Raw genomic sequence first — 16,446 nt, forward strand, 5'->3', positions numbered from 1 at the left:
TCAGATAATCTCTGCCTTTCTACCACTTGCTGTCAAGAGCAAAGTGATGTTTCTGATGCCTACTCTTTAGCTAAAATTTCAGTTAATCTTTCCCAATCCAGTGTTTATAAATGATATTCCTCATTGTATGAAAGCTGAGTGTCGATGAAACTCTTCATTACTTTTTGGCTCTGGGCACATAGAGCCTTCACAGATCCTGGAATTCACCCTGTACAGCCAAAACCAGAGCACTATTTTTACCTTATGGGGTGCTGTCAGTGCTATGGTTTGGAAGGAGGCGCTATGTTTTTATTTCTTCCCTGAAGCTGGGGACTGGGAGAGGAACTTTAATTTTATGGGGACTAAATAATCCTCCTTTACAGAGTTCACTGCTCAAATCTGAGCATGTAACCCGTATTTTCTCCCACAACTCTGAAAAGCACACATTTTGTTGCTGATGCACCTATAAAATTACAGGACTTATAGAAGGTGTTTGTTTTTTTGCATATCATTAGCTAAAAAGTAGGTATTAATTTTTGTACCATGCTGTGAGTGGATTCATGATGCTTCTCCCCTAAAACTGTGCCGACATAATGAAAAAGTTCAGCATTACTGTGGAAGTTCATAGTATATAAGATGATAACCCAGCAAAACAGAAGCAAAACTTTTAGAAGAATGAAAATATTATATTGGACACTACTCTTAAGGAATGGCTTTCCTAAAAGTACTGACCTATATGCTAGATTTTACCTTTTTTTTTTTTCTTTTGTTATTGGCACTTCTGTGTGTGTTTAACACAGCTTGTTGTCAGTACAATATATTTGCAACTTTTTCAGGTTTAAAAGAGGGCTAAAATGAGTGATATGCTTTTCTGTGAATTGAATCTATGTGTGTCCTGCATAAACAGTGTATAAATATTTTATGAATCAGACCCTTAATTTTCACAATTTTTGAGGCATTTATATGCACGTCTCCCAAATGAATAGCTCCTTTCCTCACCTACAAATAGAACAGAAATATTGTCACTTAATACCTTTGGAAGCTTGCACTTTTAGTTTTCAAGTCCAATGCTAAATAATTTCTGTGAAGTAAAATTGTAGATTCACATTTTCTTTAGCCTAAAGGAAGAGAAACAATTGTGTACATTTTAACTGATACAAATATCAGTGTGAAACTGTAGACACAAGACCAAATATCTGGCACAAAAATGATGTGTTAATACAAAGAATACAAGGCTTCCAGACTGGTACTGTTGTGTGCGCCTTGCAGCAATTTTGCTCAAACTGGCATTAATAACAAGAAGTAACTTTTCACTAAACACATGGCAAAGGGAGTAGAGAACTGGTATGAAGTTACCTGTCTGCAAAGAGCTGAAGTTCGACCTTAACTCTCCTCACAGTAGGCTGTCAAACAACTAGTGACTTGTCAATAAACCCATGCATCTACTCTGAAGTCATTGCCATGAAACTGATTCAGGCCACAAAAGCCAAAGTTAAGCATCTTTTTAACATCAGCAAGCTCTGAATCCAGTTCCTTTAGGAAGAAGGCTTCATAGTCCAGCCCAGTTCCTTCAGCCATACAGGAATACATAACCAAACAAGCTAATTGCCACTCTTGTTAGCCATGTAAATCTTAGTTTTAAAGGCTTTTATGTACAGGCAGATTTTAGCTTAATTTGAATTAAGTGAGATCTGAACGTATTTTGTGTTCAAATGTATATGTTGAAGTACAATGTAGTCAGCTATCACAGGAGGAAACAACTTCTGGAATATATTGTAATTCAGCTGTTTATTGCATTTTAGAGATGATGCCCACCAATTGTTTGTTTACTAGCCTTAACTTTTACATTCATATTATAAATGTTTATACAGATATAATGTATCTTTTTGATCTAGTGGGCATACAAAAGAGAAAAATGTTTTAGTGTGCTTCACCCAGGTGGTTTGTCTCTTTCGAAACAGATCATTGAGCTTATATTCTTTGTAATATTAGTGGTAAGTACAGTTTGGGCAGATTATTTCAACAGACTTTAATAACACTCTAAAGATGAACACAAAGTATCTTCCCAAATAAGACTAAGAGATGCTTTTGCATTAGATATAATTTTGAAACAAATCTGTTTGACATTGGAAGGCTTTATAGTCTGGTTTACCTGACTCTTGATTGTCCAGAGTCATAATGTGATGGACTCATTTGCATGAAGTCTCTACCTCTGTAATCTCAATTTTGTATCACTGAAATAAATAAACTGTAGATAGTAATTTGAGTCTTGCCACACGGCAAAATCTGTTCCCATCCAATATTGTGACTGAACATTATTACCACAAAACCTGGCCTGTGTCTTGGAGATATATTTCTAATGGAAGTCATAAATGTTGCATTCTGAGTTAAATTGCAGATTAAATATTGGTTTCTCTTTCTGAAGGATCTTCAACAGCTTTGTCAGCTCTGCTGGCACCATCTTCATTCTCATTGTTCGTTAATGGTTCTGCTTCCTTCGGGTCAGCATTCTTCTGTTCTTTCTGCTTCTCATCTTCTAGTTTCTTTTCTTTTGCCAAAAGCCTGTAGTTAATGGCATTGCCAATGAACAACCAGATACTGGCCACAATCACAATCACTCCACAGACAAAATACATGTACTGATATTCACCAGTAACATCCACTAACCAACCTGAAATACAAAGAGAAAAAGAAAGAGCTTTTAGGATAGAATGTCCGATACAATACAGATCTTTCCCTAGGAGAAATATCTATATATTGCCTGGTTTTGAAGTTGGAGCAGAAAATAATTTTCAACATGTTCAAGTTGTCTAACATATACAGCATAACTTTAATGAAACCTGTACTAGTCAAGCTAGCAATTGTCATTGGATTCACTGACAACGATAAAACATTGAAGAACAAAGTAAAGCTAAATGAATAATGACAGACAGTTTTTCAGCTCTTTCATTTTCATTCTTTCATTGTCTTATTATTTTATTCACTGCCTAATTTTGTTTCCTATTGTCTTGGAGTGACTGTCTGACACTCATGGAGGCTGCATACAGACAAAAGGATAAAGAGGTATGTGCCTTTTCAGGCTGCTACCACTGTGCATCAGCGGCTTGATTTTCAGTTTTACTTTCCTGTGACTTGTCCCTTCAGCTATCACATTCAACTGCTGAGTTTTGAACTCTGAAGCCTGTACCTGAAAATTATATCCACACCTCTGAGATTAATATGGACATTACAAATAAAATAAAATAAAACTGCTCTTCCACTTTATGAGCAATTCTTTCTAATTTTTCTCAACTTGCAAATGAAATGTATGCATCCAACTATTTAGCTCTGAACTCTGCTATATTGTCATTGAAATGCACAGGGTAACCTGCGCACTTCAATTTAGTATGTATGTAGATGCTTTTACTGGGTTGAAGCCACAACACCAGCCTATTTACCTGATACACATTCACAAGCCTTCAAATAATCTCAGTCTTTATTTCACGAGCCTAGTATTAGGAAAACCTCAAATAGCACTGCTACTGTAAAATTCACCTATCAGTGTAAACAGTACAATTTACTGCTTTCTATTAATAAAAAGCCTGATAAAACTGATGATTAAAAATGAAATTTTGCATTAACATTATTTCAGCATAAAATTGTAAAAGTTATGTAAAAGTCAAAGTTGGAATTTAGCTTTTCCATGGATTCATCCCCTTTGTTGAATCTATTTAACAAAGTAAAACAATTATTCATAAAGTTATAACACAAACACTTGCTTTTCAAAACTTCTGCAAAGCTATTACACTGAAAAACAAATAGTTGCATATGCTGTTGCTCAAAAAATATTAGCTTTAATATCTGTAGAGTTAATATTAGTATTTACTTTAGAACCTGACTGAAAGGGCTGGACTCCAGTGGTCACAGGCTCAGTCCCCCCACTAGGTGGCATAGGAAGAGTCTGTGTGAGAATATATTGTGTTCTGCCATCACCAAAATGAATCTGTGTGTTAGAAGATGAGGAAAACATGGACAATTTTGAGGACTATTAAGCATTTACTTGTACAAATATTATTGTACTGAAGTGAGTGGAATTATTTTGGCTTATTTAAAATTTCACTCAACAATGCTATTTTTATAGAAATATTGACAGTAATCCTTAAAAAATGTGATACATATAAATCGGTTTAGGCACATACAATCTTGCTGACTTTTCTGACATTGTTTATGTGGGTATAGTGTATGCGGATATAGTGTGATAAACTCAATATCTTCCTATTTTCATATTGTTGGGCTTACACTGCAACACACACACATGCACATGTACTTTTAGCCAATACTTTTCAGTAAGATCTGAGCATCTATTTCCTTAGTCCTTATATCCTCAGAAGCCTTAAAATTATAAAACTTACTAACACCATTACTATATACTGACTAAAAAGCTAGCAAACAGAAAATATTTTAGATAAGACTCTTCCTCATTTTTGGTGTTAGAAGCCCAAAAGTTATGAATAGAGTCCAAGCTATACATGTAGGCTCCTTTTTAAGCTCCTCTTACACTCAAAAGAGAGAAGCTGACACCATCATCATCCTTCAGTCCATGTAGGATTGCCTTACACATACCTGTTGGCTGTAGAAACAGGCTAAACGACTGGCTGTAGGCAGGACCACAGTGTGAAATTGTGCCAGGACACAACGCTTCATGGCACCAGCTGGCATCCCATCACATGCATGGCCTGCCAAGTCTGTCAAGCCTCTCCCTGCCTTTTCTGGCACCTCCCTCCTGTTTTTTTTCTCTCTAGAAGTGTCAGTCCTCTCTTTTTAGGCAAACTAAAGTTGTTACTTTAAATTTACATGCAGGTTTATCTAGCTGCCATCAGAGAAAATAATTATAAGTCCCTTTGTGAGATGTTCATAAGAACTGACCAGTGGATTCACCTAATTCAAGAGAGTAAGAACTGTGTTGGCAAAGAGCAAATTGGAGCTGAATCCTAGTCACAGAGAAAACATTAAACAACATTAAGGACTATGTTTATATTAATTCAATGCTAAATTGCAAGATTATGCTGTAATGTCTGAAAAAAAATGGAATAAAAGAGATTCTTACCTCCCAGAGGAGGGCCTATGAGCACAGGGCAACACTCCACAATGGTGACAAGTCCAACTGCACTGGAAAATCTGGCAGCCCCAACAAGGTCCATCAATGTCTCAAAAAGAACACTGCTAACCATGCCAAATGCAAACCCAAAAAATACAGCATATATGACCAAGCCAGTGTAATTTGTTGCCAGAGGACACAAGACATGACAGACGCCATTGTAAAAGACAGCAAAACTAAAAAAATACTGAATCTTTGGCCGGATAAACTTGGAGTTTGCTACAAGTCCCATTGAAGGCCTAGCAAACATGTCTACAAAGGCTAAGATAGATAGCAAAAAAGCAGAAGAATATTCATCAATTCCCTTGTGCTTCGCATACGGAGCCAAGAATACTATTGGAGCAAAAAATCCGATAAACATAATGACATTTCCTGACAAATAGATCAGAAACCCTCTGTGTTTGAAGAGGGACAGATCTAGATATTTATTCATAGTTTGCCAAAAAGACTTCTTGTTGTTTTTGTGCAAGGTAGAATCTCCTGTGCCTTTCTCAGCATCTTTTTTCACAGGAGGGACTGGTTTTGGTCCAACAGGTCTCATAAGTGACCCAGCCACACAGCAGTTCAACAGAAGTCCTCCCAGAATGAGAAAGCTTCCTTTCCAGCCAAAGGCGTTAAAGAGGAATTGATTGAGAGGTGCCAATGTGCTCAGAAACACTGGACTTCCAGCCATGGCCAATCCATTAGCAATGGGACGCTTCTTATAGAAATACTTGCCAATCATGGTCAAGGCAGGCTGTAAATTGAATGCTAATCCCAAACCTAAACAACACAGAAAAAACCAGTATTATTGCAGGTCATGCACTAAAAAATATATCACATCTATCTTGAGTTATTTTTTAAATTACCAGTATATAATGCAGTGATTTCCAATTAAGATATTATAGAAGCAAACTAGCATTAGTGAATGAAATCCAGCTTCTTTGCTAATGTGTATTAACGCCAAGACTATTATCATTCTGCTATTTCGCCCAGTAGCACTGCAATAAAAGTCAAAACTCCTTGTGTTTCCGCAACGATAGAGACAAGGGAACCACAGAGGAATTATGGTATCAGCACCTTGACTCACCATTTTTATGTTTACTAAGCTATAATTTCTTGGCTCATTTGACAAAAGTTATTAAATGTCACCTGGGCTACAATGAATCCAGTGCATATTTAAATGCATAAATCTCCTCATTTCTTACTGACAGCCCTATTTAAGATCAAACTTGTGTACAAAAGTGGACCTTAAAATGGCTAATTATTTTGGAGCACATTTAGCTCCATTTCCTCAGGCATGGAACTCACTGTTAAAGATGGAAGAGTTGTAGAGGACAAGCACTGGAGCAGACCACCCATCCAGATCAGCTGAGTGTATAAACTGAACCTCTAGGCCTTATCTCTGTATTAAGACATCCAGACAATAACATCTGACTAGCTATGAATCTGCTGGATGGCACAGGAGAGCATTTTTCTTCCCTGATAGGCTCATTCCTGGACCATGACTTTATTCTTTCAGTGGGCCCCAGGTTTAGGATGTAAAAAATAAAAACTTTAAGAAATAATCACTGAACAAAGGACTTATTTAGTCCCAACATGAAGACAGATGAGCTTGAATATAGGAACACGTATTATCTCATTCACTTATTACCTGCCAATATTTCACCTTACTTGCCTTCCTTATTCTGAGAATGTAGCTTAAAAAAAAAAAAGAAAAACCACTACTTCTGATAAGCAGGTTATTTCATTTACTGGCTTTATGATTACTTCGGTTCATTGCCTTAGGCAATATCCAGGCCTTTTATGATACATAAATAAATTTATTTGGGGATTGACCCTGAAGGATTTTAAACAGAAAGCTACTGATCTGAAAGTTTTTATATTTTTCTGTGAGAGCATATGTATGTACAAACCTACAGAAAGCTGGTTCTAGCCTCTGCATTTTTACTAGAATTCTGCTAGCCTCTGTCACCCCATTTGAAGTGCAACATAATTGAAAAAATAAATGTGAAATTCTACACAAATGACTGTAATAAGTGCTGTCACGAGTCAATCAGTTTTTATACCATAATTACAGTGCAGTGTGGAACAGTACCTACATACAACATTTATTGAATAAAATCATCAGTTGCTCCTGAAATATCCAAAGAAATAATTTAACATCATACCAGCTAATTTAAAGGATTAAATAGTTCAGGTAGCTGAAATGAACTGATCTTGCTAGCTTCTCAGTTTGCATTTGTACAATGCCTTGCACAGTGGGTTCTTGATCAGTAAGGCTCATTGGTAGAACAGTACCAGAAATACTGTGATGAGAGGGAGAGGAGAGGAGAGGGGAGGGGAGGGGAGGGGAGGGGAGGGGAGGGGAGGGGAGGGGAGGGGAGGGGAGGGGAGGGGAGGGAAGCGGAGAGGAGAGGAGAGGAGAGGAGAGGAGAGGAGAGGAGAGGAGAGGAGAGGAGAGGAGAGGAGAGGAGAGGAGAGGAGAGGAGAGGAGAGGAGAGGAGAGGAGAGGAGAGGAGAGGAGAGAGAGGAGGGGAGGGGAGGGGAGGGGAGGGGAGGGGAGGGGAGAGGAGAGGAGAGGAGAGGAGAGGAGAGGAGAGGAGAGGAGAGGAGAGGAGAGGAGAGGAGAGGAGAGGAGAGGAGAGGAGAGGAGAGGAGAGGAGAGGAGAGGAGAGGAGAGGAGAGGAGAGGAGAGGAGAGGAGAGGAGAGGAGAGGAGAGGAGAGGAGAGCGAAGAGAAAAGAGAAGAGAAGAGAAGAGAAGAGAAGAGAAGAGAAGAGAAGAGAAGAGAAGAGAAGAGAAGAGAAGAGAGGAGAAGAAGAGAATGCATCTTTTAAACAGGGCTCTTACCTCCAATGACACCAATACATATGTAAAGTTCCAGGACGCTATTGCAGAAAGAGGAAGCAATCATCCCAAATGAACACAGGATACCTCCTGCTATCATCACAGGCCGGCTACCATACTTATTCACCAAAATACTGCTTATGGGACCTGTTGGTAGAAAGAAAATACAACACATAACAGGTTACTCCATCATACATGTCTTTGTATTTTGGACATGTTGGAATGCTTTCCTTTTCCATCCTGGAAAATGTTTAGCTCTTTCTATACCCATTTGTCTTACAAGTACACTCCGTGAGTCTATAGATACATGAGCCTGGATGTGGATATATTGCCTACATGACAATATAAATATTGATTAGTCATGGAGATGGATCAAAATATTAAAGACATCAGACAAGCAAGAGGGATTGTTACAGTTTGCAAGCACTCAATACTGAGATCGGTCAATGGAAGTTTTGAAAGTGCAAGGACTGAAGAATTTTAAGTATGAGACAGACATTGAAAGTCCAACTCACAGAACAGGAGGAATCTCCAGGCAAGCAAACTAATAATTGAACTTAGTACTATAGCATGTCCTGGACCTCTACTTAAACTACACATAGACTTAAAAATATTGTCAAATCAGAATGTAAATGTCTGGCCCCTGAGGCTTGTTTTCCCTTACCTCATCCAGAAAGGAGGGTTAGTAAGATGACTATATGTTGTGTGGGAAAACCTAAGATGTGGTTTAGCACAAAGACCTATAAACTTCAAAAATATTGCTCTAAGTCCATTTTTCAGTTTCAACTGCAATCCAGTTTATGGTGTAATTATATCCACACTAAACAAACACCTAGTATGCAATTTAGCATGACATGCATTATATGTTTTTTTTAAATGCCCGTGACTGGATTAGATGGTGTGCTACATATCAAGATTAAGAGGTTGTCAAAGCTCTTTAGGTAAACCTGCATACCATCTGACTGCACTATATTTGGTCCAAACCACTATGAATAGTCTTGCTTTTGCAATATCTAAATTTATCCAGTTGAGAAATAAAAACATCCATAACAAAAGGCAATAAATTTCAAACTCAAGATCAAGCAGGCACGTGGCATAAAACGGAATGCCAAGCACTGCATCTGATTTCACTGCATTTGATTCATTGTACTGGTAACAGTTTTAACGTGTTCCTGTCCAGGCAGCACAGACATTGGCCAATATACTCAGCTTTCCACCAGCAAAAGCAATCACTCTTCTTGCCCAGGCAGTTGTATTGTTCAAGGTACATGGGGAAATAGAGGACAAACAGGGTGGCTATTCTACTGGAAAGGTGAAGGATGCTCAGACTGAAGGCATTAGGGCTCATCTTCCAGACACAGAAGCACAGGAGACCAGGCTCTGCTGTTCACTTAACTGCCACTTAAGCACAACTGTGTATCAAAACCAGCAGACTTGAAAATCCACACCATGGAAAGCCCCACCAAATCTATAATAGCCTGGAGATTTATTAAAAGATTTGAAATCACATATGAAGCACTAAAACATTTCACTGACAGATTATACCATGAGATGCCTAACACTTCTTTATTTCCATTTGGGGGAACCACTGACCAGAACAGTGACAAGCTGGTGTTTCTCCTTTGAGGCCACATACAGAAAGCAGTGAAACATGAAGGACAGACAAATTACACTCCAAACACTTCTCAAATACATCATGCTTACTTTTCCTGTCTTAATAAACTTGGGCTCTCCTAACTATGGTGAAGCACAACTTCAATCATGATTTTTTTTTATTTATAGAGCTATATTTAGACAATCAGCAGTTTGGTTCATATTTGAATTAGAATGAAAGCCATTTTGAAATATGTGAACAATACAAATATTTCCTCTGGGTCAAAAAAGCCCCTTTGTAACTTGAACTCTTTGTTGAACTCAAAGCAAAATGTTTCATTCCAATATCAAGTAATATTTGTATTTTTGAAAATAAATTAAATTTCAGGCAATTTTATGGGAAAAAAAGAGGTTTAATTGTTATCACAGCTAAACGCAATAACAGTATTTCACTTCAAAGACAGCAAAAGAATTATTTTAAAAATTATTTTCAAGTTATTTTACCTGTGATGAGATGGAAGTATTTACAAAATTGACCTGAGCACATAAAATTGGTTCAGTATTTGTTAGTATTCTGACCTCCCCCCAAACTACTACTGTAATAAATGTTGCCTCGTTGTAGTCTTACTTAAGATATACCTTTGCTGGTCCTTAGGAAAAAAATCTAGGATTGGGACATCATAGCAGGTGAATATTTGACCCTACTTTTTATGGATTCATTCACTACAGGCAGTACCTTGAATTGTACCCTTATATAGATACTTCAGTAATGATCTAGATAGACCTCTTAGCAATTTGTTTCTTTTCACATTAAACAAAGACAGCATGAAAAGCCAGAAGGATAGGTGTGAGACCATATGACACATAGCAGATTATAAAGTGTTGGAAAGAGAAGAATTGCATTAAAAAATATTGCTGTGCAATATTGCTATATTGTTAGCATTTTAAATAAAAAATATTGATCAAAAAGACAGCATTGCACAGCACATTCCAACAATAATCAAGGACAAAGATGAGCTCTACTGTAATATTCACCCCAAAAGAGTACTGACTGTAATAATATTCTTTTCCATCAGTCCTTCTTTCCTTCTCCTGTAGAACAGGAAAACAAGTCAGATTCTTGTCTGTTTAGGGATTTGGGGAAAAGTTTGTTTTTAGTTTTTGGCTGATTGTCTTTTTGGGGGAGTTTCCAGAAATGGCAAGTTTCATAGTACGGTCCTTTGAGAGGGATCATTTTGCAAACAGTTCCTTACCAGGAACAAGAAAACTGGACATCTGTGGACCTTAACTGTGGCAGTTAGGCCAGGACTGTAAGTTACACCTTTTCAGATCAAAGCATGCAATGTTAGCCTCATCTACAAGACCTGTTAGCTAGAGGTCAAATATGGATGTATTAACTTATGTAGGCAGTGGATGAAGACACCAGAGGAAAGACAAGCCTGTCTGATGGGTCTGAGTCCTGTACTTTCAAATGACCTAAATCTGAAATGCATTATGAATTTAAAATCCCTGTAAATGTAATATTCTCCTTGAGACATTTTCCTTAAGTTAATGATGTGTATTCACCACCACATCTCCAGTTAATTTGGAGTTTTCTTTTAGTATATCCCAGTGTTTTAATTTAAAATTTGTGCATGTGGGAAATATTAATTGTTCTATAAGCCATAAAGTTAGTTTAAGCTCACTCCTTAAGTTATCTAGGAACTCTTCCAATCTGATGAGTAGGTTAAATATTTTCTTGTGACATCTGTGTATATACTTGGTTTTGGAGTTTCATAAAATGATGCATATTCATACCTTAAAGTATATGAGTATGCATAAATTCCAACCATTTGCTTGCCATCATACATTTTATAGCCATGCACAAATTCCATTTCACATCTAACAGCTTCTAAAATTATTTAAGCAATGTTCAAATGCTAGGATGTATCTATATTCTGTGCATATTTTTTTCTTTTTAGCAGAAGGAAGATCAAGCTGTTTAAGCACTGTACCACTGCCAAAATCATGCTATACGTTAATGCACGTTAACGCACTAACGGACTGCTAGATCTCTGAGTCTACTTTCCAGACATCTGAAGTAACCACATAACAGATGTTAAGTCAGGAAGCCCACAAGAATATTTACTCTGATCTCTCCCTTAACACCTACAAACCATCAGCCACAAAAGACTATACACTTCCTAAACCAAATTTAAGACCATTATCATAATATGCTAACAGTCTCGTAGTTGTATTTTTGTTTTATATCTTTCTGTTTGAGGCAAATGACCAGACTGTGAGAAGGAATAAGATAGCAACTCTAACCAGCACCACTGAAAAACCATTTCAGGAAAGCTGTGCAGCAGGACAAATATGCTTTAGAAGAAGACAAGAAAAAATAGCAGCTTTTCACATTCTTAGTTATATGTCAAGGGAAAGATGGCAAAAGCCATTTCAGCTATGTAAGCAGAGACTGGTTCATGCATTTGGGAGCTGTTTATGATCTTTTATACAAATTCTATAATAGTGTGACACCTACTTTCTGTTTTGATGGCTCAGTAGAACATTTGCATGCACATAGGTATTGTGCAAAACGTGAGGGCAAAGCTGCTTTCGCTGGTCTTCAGTGAATACCAGGACCTCTCTGAAGAAAAATATTGCTTACAAATGAGAGTAATTATTTCTTATAATAACAAAGGTAGCAATAATCCATCTTTTCCTCTCACCTCCAAGTTTAACTTTTCAGTAACTATTTAAATCTTCCTTATTCTGCTAAGCCATGTTGTAAATAAAAAGTAATAAAAAGGCTACATAACTGAATAATAAGTAGATTTTAAAATCAGATGTTTGAAGAAATAATAACTTTTTTCCCACTTAAATTATGCTTATTGTGCTAATATGGCTAACTCAAATATTAAAGTTTATTTTTGAAAAAATATACTGCTCATTATTTTTGTGGAAATAAAGACAGCTCAAACTATGCAATAAAAAATTAATATTACTTCTCATATAGTTACATTCTCAGAGATACACATGCAATCATATACACACATCTATCTATTTATTAACTTTTTTCAGCCCTAAGAAAATATACACTTCAAAAAATTACCTGACTCTGGAGACAATGCAACAACTTTATATCTAGTACCTCTAAAAGTTTAAAGGATGCAAATCAGATAAAAATATTCCTATTTCCTAACACCTTGAGGTAATAGTACAGGAAGATCAGTTTTAAGACCATGAAATAGAATACAAGAAGATTTATTATGCATAAAATCTATACCTTGCTCAGCTCTCAGGTAGAATAACATTTATAATTCCAAATGTATTACGTATACTCCATTAATTTATAAGAGGAAGAGAATCTAGGACACTAGAATTCTTGCTGCCTTTTCTCTTTCCCATACATTTTTTTCTTACCAAAATGAAAAAAAAAAAAAAAAATTACTTCAGACAGTTCTCCCCTAAATAGACAGCACTTTATGTGAGGGATGAAAAAATCTCCTACATGTTTAAGGTATAATACCTAGTCAGTCTGGTTACAATATTAGGGATTGGTTTGTAACAGTATCAAGCTGCCATAATTGTTTTCTGTGTCTCTAATAAGATCATCTTTGGCTCTATTCTATATTTATATTCACTGTAGGAATGAAAGCTTTTTTTAAAAGCATATAATCTTGATTTTATTATTTAATTCATTTGTCCTGGTTTGGTTCCTTACTGCTATTATACAGTCATGTAATTAAAGATCATTCACATCTGTAAATTTTTCACATACAGTCAGTGCATTTATGCTTTTTAGTTTACTATCTGCATTATTTTTAGTATGGAACTAGAGATGAACATATATTGACGGTATCATACAGTGTTTGTAGTGTCATTGATCCAAAGCAACCTGAAATTATTCAGTCTGAACAATATGACATGTATTTAAATAAAGTGAATTGCTGAAAGAAGTTGAAAATAAATGCAATAATAATATTTCAAGCTGTACTAATGCAATACTGTAGATCACATCCTGTCAAGTCAAGTGATTTAAACACAAGTATGTTTTCAGCCATCTGCTCTGTAGAGTCAATGCAGATATCCTTCCAGTCTGGCTTTATTTTTTATTTCTGTTTCCTGCAGGGCTGGAAAAGCCAAGAATTCACATTAGGATCAACAACTTGCTAATATAAGACTTTTTCTTTTTTTTTTTAATGAATTATAAAATCCACTTGCAGGAGTTGATTTGCTTTTTTTGGCAAAGAATCCCCAATATTCTGCCAGAGTAGAGCCTTAACTTTCACTTTAGAACTACTTCTTCAACAAAAAATGCTTTAAGCGAGTGCTTGGTACTGCTATTTAAATGTCATCTCTGGTATCCAGAGGAAAAGAAAGTCACAATTGGTTCTGGTCATGTCAAAAACATTTTCATGAAGTTGGAAAATGCTTTAAAAATATGCTGCTTTTTGCAAGCAGGACTAAGTGAGCATTCTGTGACAGTCGTCTCTAGTTCTACCTTTGGCTAAATACTCTTTAACAGGCACTTACAGAAGACAGATAGAAAAAAAAATACCAATGAATTGATAATATTAAAATGTCATGCAACTATTTTAGTGTTAGACTTTTTAGCACCTTCCTGGGAATGGTAACCTGCATTTCTGACACGTTTTTGTGTGTTTGCATAACGGTAACAAAGGTAACATCGTTCAAAAATTGCTTTAACGCTTTCTCTGTAGTTCCTCTGTGCATTTGGCAGTATTTTTCTTCCATTTCGTATAACATTTACAACTGGTTGCACTGATTCCATAAACCCAGATAATATAGTAGCCTTGACAGAAAGAGTAAAAAATGCTCTTGCAATAAAAATCACCAAAAAGAAATGGATAACGTTGAGTTAGGGTTGCTAAGCCGTGAGTTAAGATAGCTCAGCAGCTGAAGCACAGCATGCCGGGGAGTGAGCAGTCGGTTGTTCAATCATCCACCACACTTTGCTCACCACTTCCCCTCTTCTAACTACATTTCCTCAGTGTCATTACCCTGAATGCACACATTCTCACCTGTGTCCTGCAGGGTCCTTGAATTCTATTAAGTTTCTGTCTTTTGATTACTAATGAGGATTAATTTGACCTTCAGATATTCCTTGGGACTTTCGTGACAAATACAATAATCATGTCTGTGGTAACCCATAGGAGCATGGGTGATGGCAGAGTGCCTCAGCACACTGGCTGCTTCTTCATGGTGTTTCCCTGCAAAAGGTTATATCTCATAATTTAGAACTGATGTGCTCAAGTCAGGAACATATATGTCAGGCTGCAAATAAGAGCTTTTTCCTGAAATGGCCAGAAGAAAGATATATAAGTGATCAGTGGTGATGATGCTTGCTTTAAATATACTGCTTTTACGTAGAAATTAGAGAACCTTGATCTGTGTTTTGTTTGTTTGTTAGTTTGGGGTAATTTGTTCATTTGTTTGTTTTTCCAGTGATACATCAGAGACCTTTGATCAAAGCTGTTGGTTGGGTTTTTTTTCTTGTTTGCTAGGATGCAAATATGTAGGGAGTTATGCACCATGTAATTTAGAAAACTTATCTTCAACTCAACAAATTACTCTATATCTATGAATTTAAAGAAGCTGGGAAATTGCCCAGCTTTTAATCAAGGAGTAGCCATGCTGATTATTATTTACATGGATTCATATCAATTTTTTCTATTAATTATCTTTTGCATGCTGTGCTACAGAATTTTTTTCACGAAAGGCTGGAACACTTGATCACAAAGCAGAAGACTTTAAGATGATTTATGACATTTCTTTTGAATTAGAAATATGAAACTTCATAATATTTAATAAGAAATAAATGAGTGTAATCTATGAGCTGCTGAACACTCTGCAGGTTTCAGAAACATTTATGATCATCGACTACAAGAAAAATTTGTGTCCTAAAATTAACTGCCCAAATTTTGAGTTGACACACTTCCTGTGAAATGAAGTCAGATGCAGAAAAATATTTCAGCATTTTTAAATTTTTTCTTATATTTGTATTCTTGCTTCCTTCAATACCACTGCATGAAGCCCATGCATATATATTTGGAAAAAAATAGTCTTCCAACTTGGAAAAAGGCAAGAACCAAGAAAGAAGAAGGGAGGGAACAAGCTAATGACAAGGCGGAACCAAAGCACCTGTAAGAGAGATGCATATAAACAACGATATTTTAACATCGAGTGCATATTTCACAAAGTGTCCTCCATGCCTCTGTAATTGGGATAGCCAGAAATAGCATCAGACATGATACGTGAATTGCAAATGATCTTCTCAGAAAACTATTCTTTTCTTCTCAGAATCAACTATGCAACCAGTTTGTAACTTAAGTCATAAATGTCATGTAGTGTATCAACAGAAACATTAGAAAATTCAGTGGCAAATATAAAGTACTTGGAAGTACTACTGAAAGTTTCCTGCAGAAGAAGACAATTTTTCTAGCTTAGTATTTAACCATAATTAGCTCCTCGGAACTTTGTGTGCTTGCATGAATCTAACACACCTTTTCAGACCCAAAAAATGAGTTGGGTATTTCACCTAAATAATATTACTGTTGACAGGTAAAACGAACCTGTGCCATAAAAGGTTCCTCTCTTTCAAAAGAAAAATGAAACAAGGACTTACTAATTTTTCCTCTATGGAAATACAGCAAAGATAATAATATAAATACATAAATGTGAGTAAATATAATTCTCTATAGCAACAATTAATATGAAGGTATTAGTAATAAAACACTAAATTTATATCCTTTGCAGGGTTTCACCTGGAATTCCAGGAGGCGTAACTCTAACTATAGAAATGCTCCCATGAAAATATTTAGTATTTTTTTGTCCAGAGGTCTTATGCTTGAAGTATTATCCATTAATCTCAGTGGCTGGTTATTCTTTTGACTTAATTCAATTTGA

The 16,446-nt window shown here is 36.3% G+C and overlaps 1 protein-coding gene across 4 annotated transcripts in view; it reads right to left on the reverse strand.

Moving 5' to 3' along the window:
• Window positions 1-1,748: 1,748 nt before the first annotated feature.
• Window positions 1,749-16,446, reverse strand: part of SLC16A7 (solute carrier family 16 member 7) — a 77,818-nt gene continuing 63,120 nt past the window's right edge. For all 4 annotated transcript variants that reach the window (XM_071802734.1, XM_071802733.1, XM_071802730.1 and 1 more), the window contains exons 3-5: window positions 7,948-8,091; window positions 5,066-5,878; window positions 1,749-2,650 (exon numbers count right to left, since the gene is read on the reverse strand). In XM_071802734.1, the coding sequence (XP_071658835.1) occupies window positions 2,379-2,650; window positions 5,066-5,878; window positions 7,948-8,091 (1,229 nt within the window). In that variant the 3' untranslated portion in view covers window positions 1,749-2,378. The remainder of the gene's footprint in view (window positions 2,651-5,065; window positions 5,879-7,947; window positions 8,092-16,446) is intronic.

The sequence above is a fragment of the Patagioenas fasciata genome, chromosome 1 (genome assembly GCF_037038585.1).
Source record: "Patagioenas fasciata isolate bPatFas1 chromosome 1, bPatFas1.hap1, whole genome shotgun sequence".
Lineage (NCBI taxonomy): Eukaryota > Metazoa > Chordata > Aves > Columbiformes > Columbidae > Patagioenas > Patagioenas fasciata.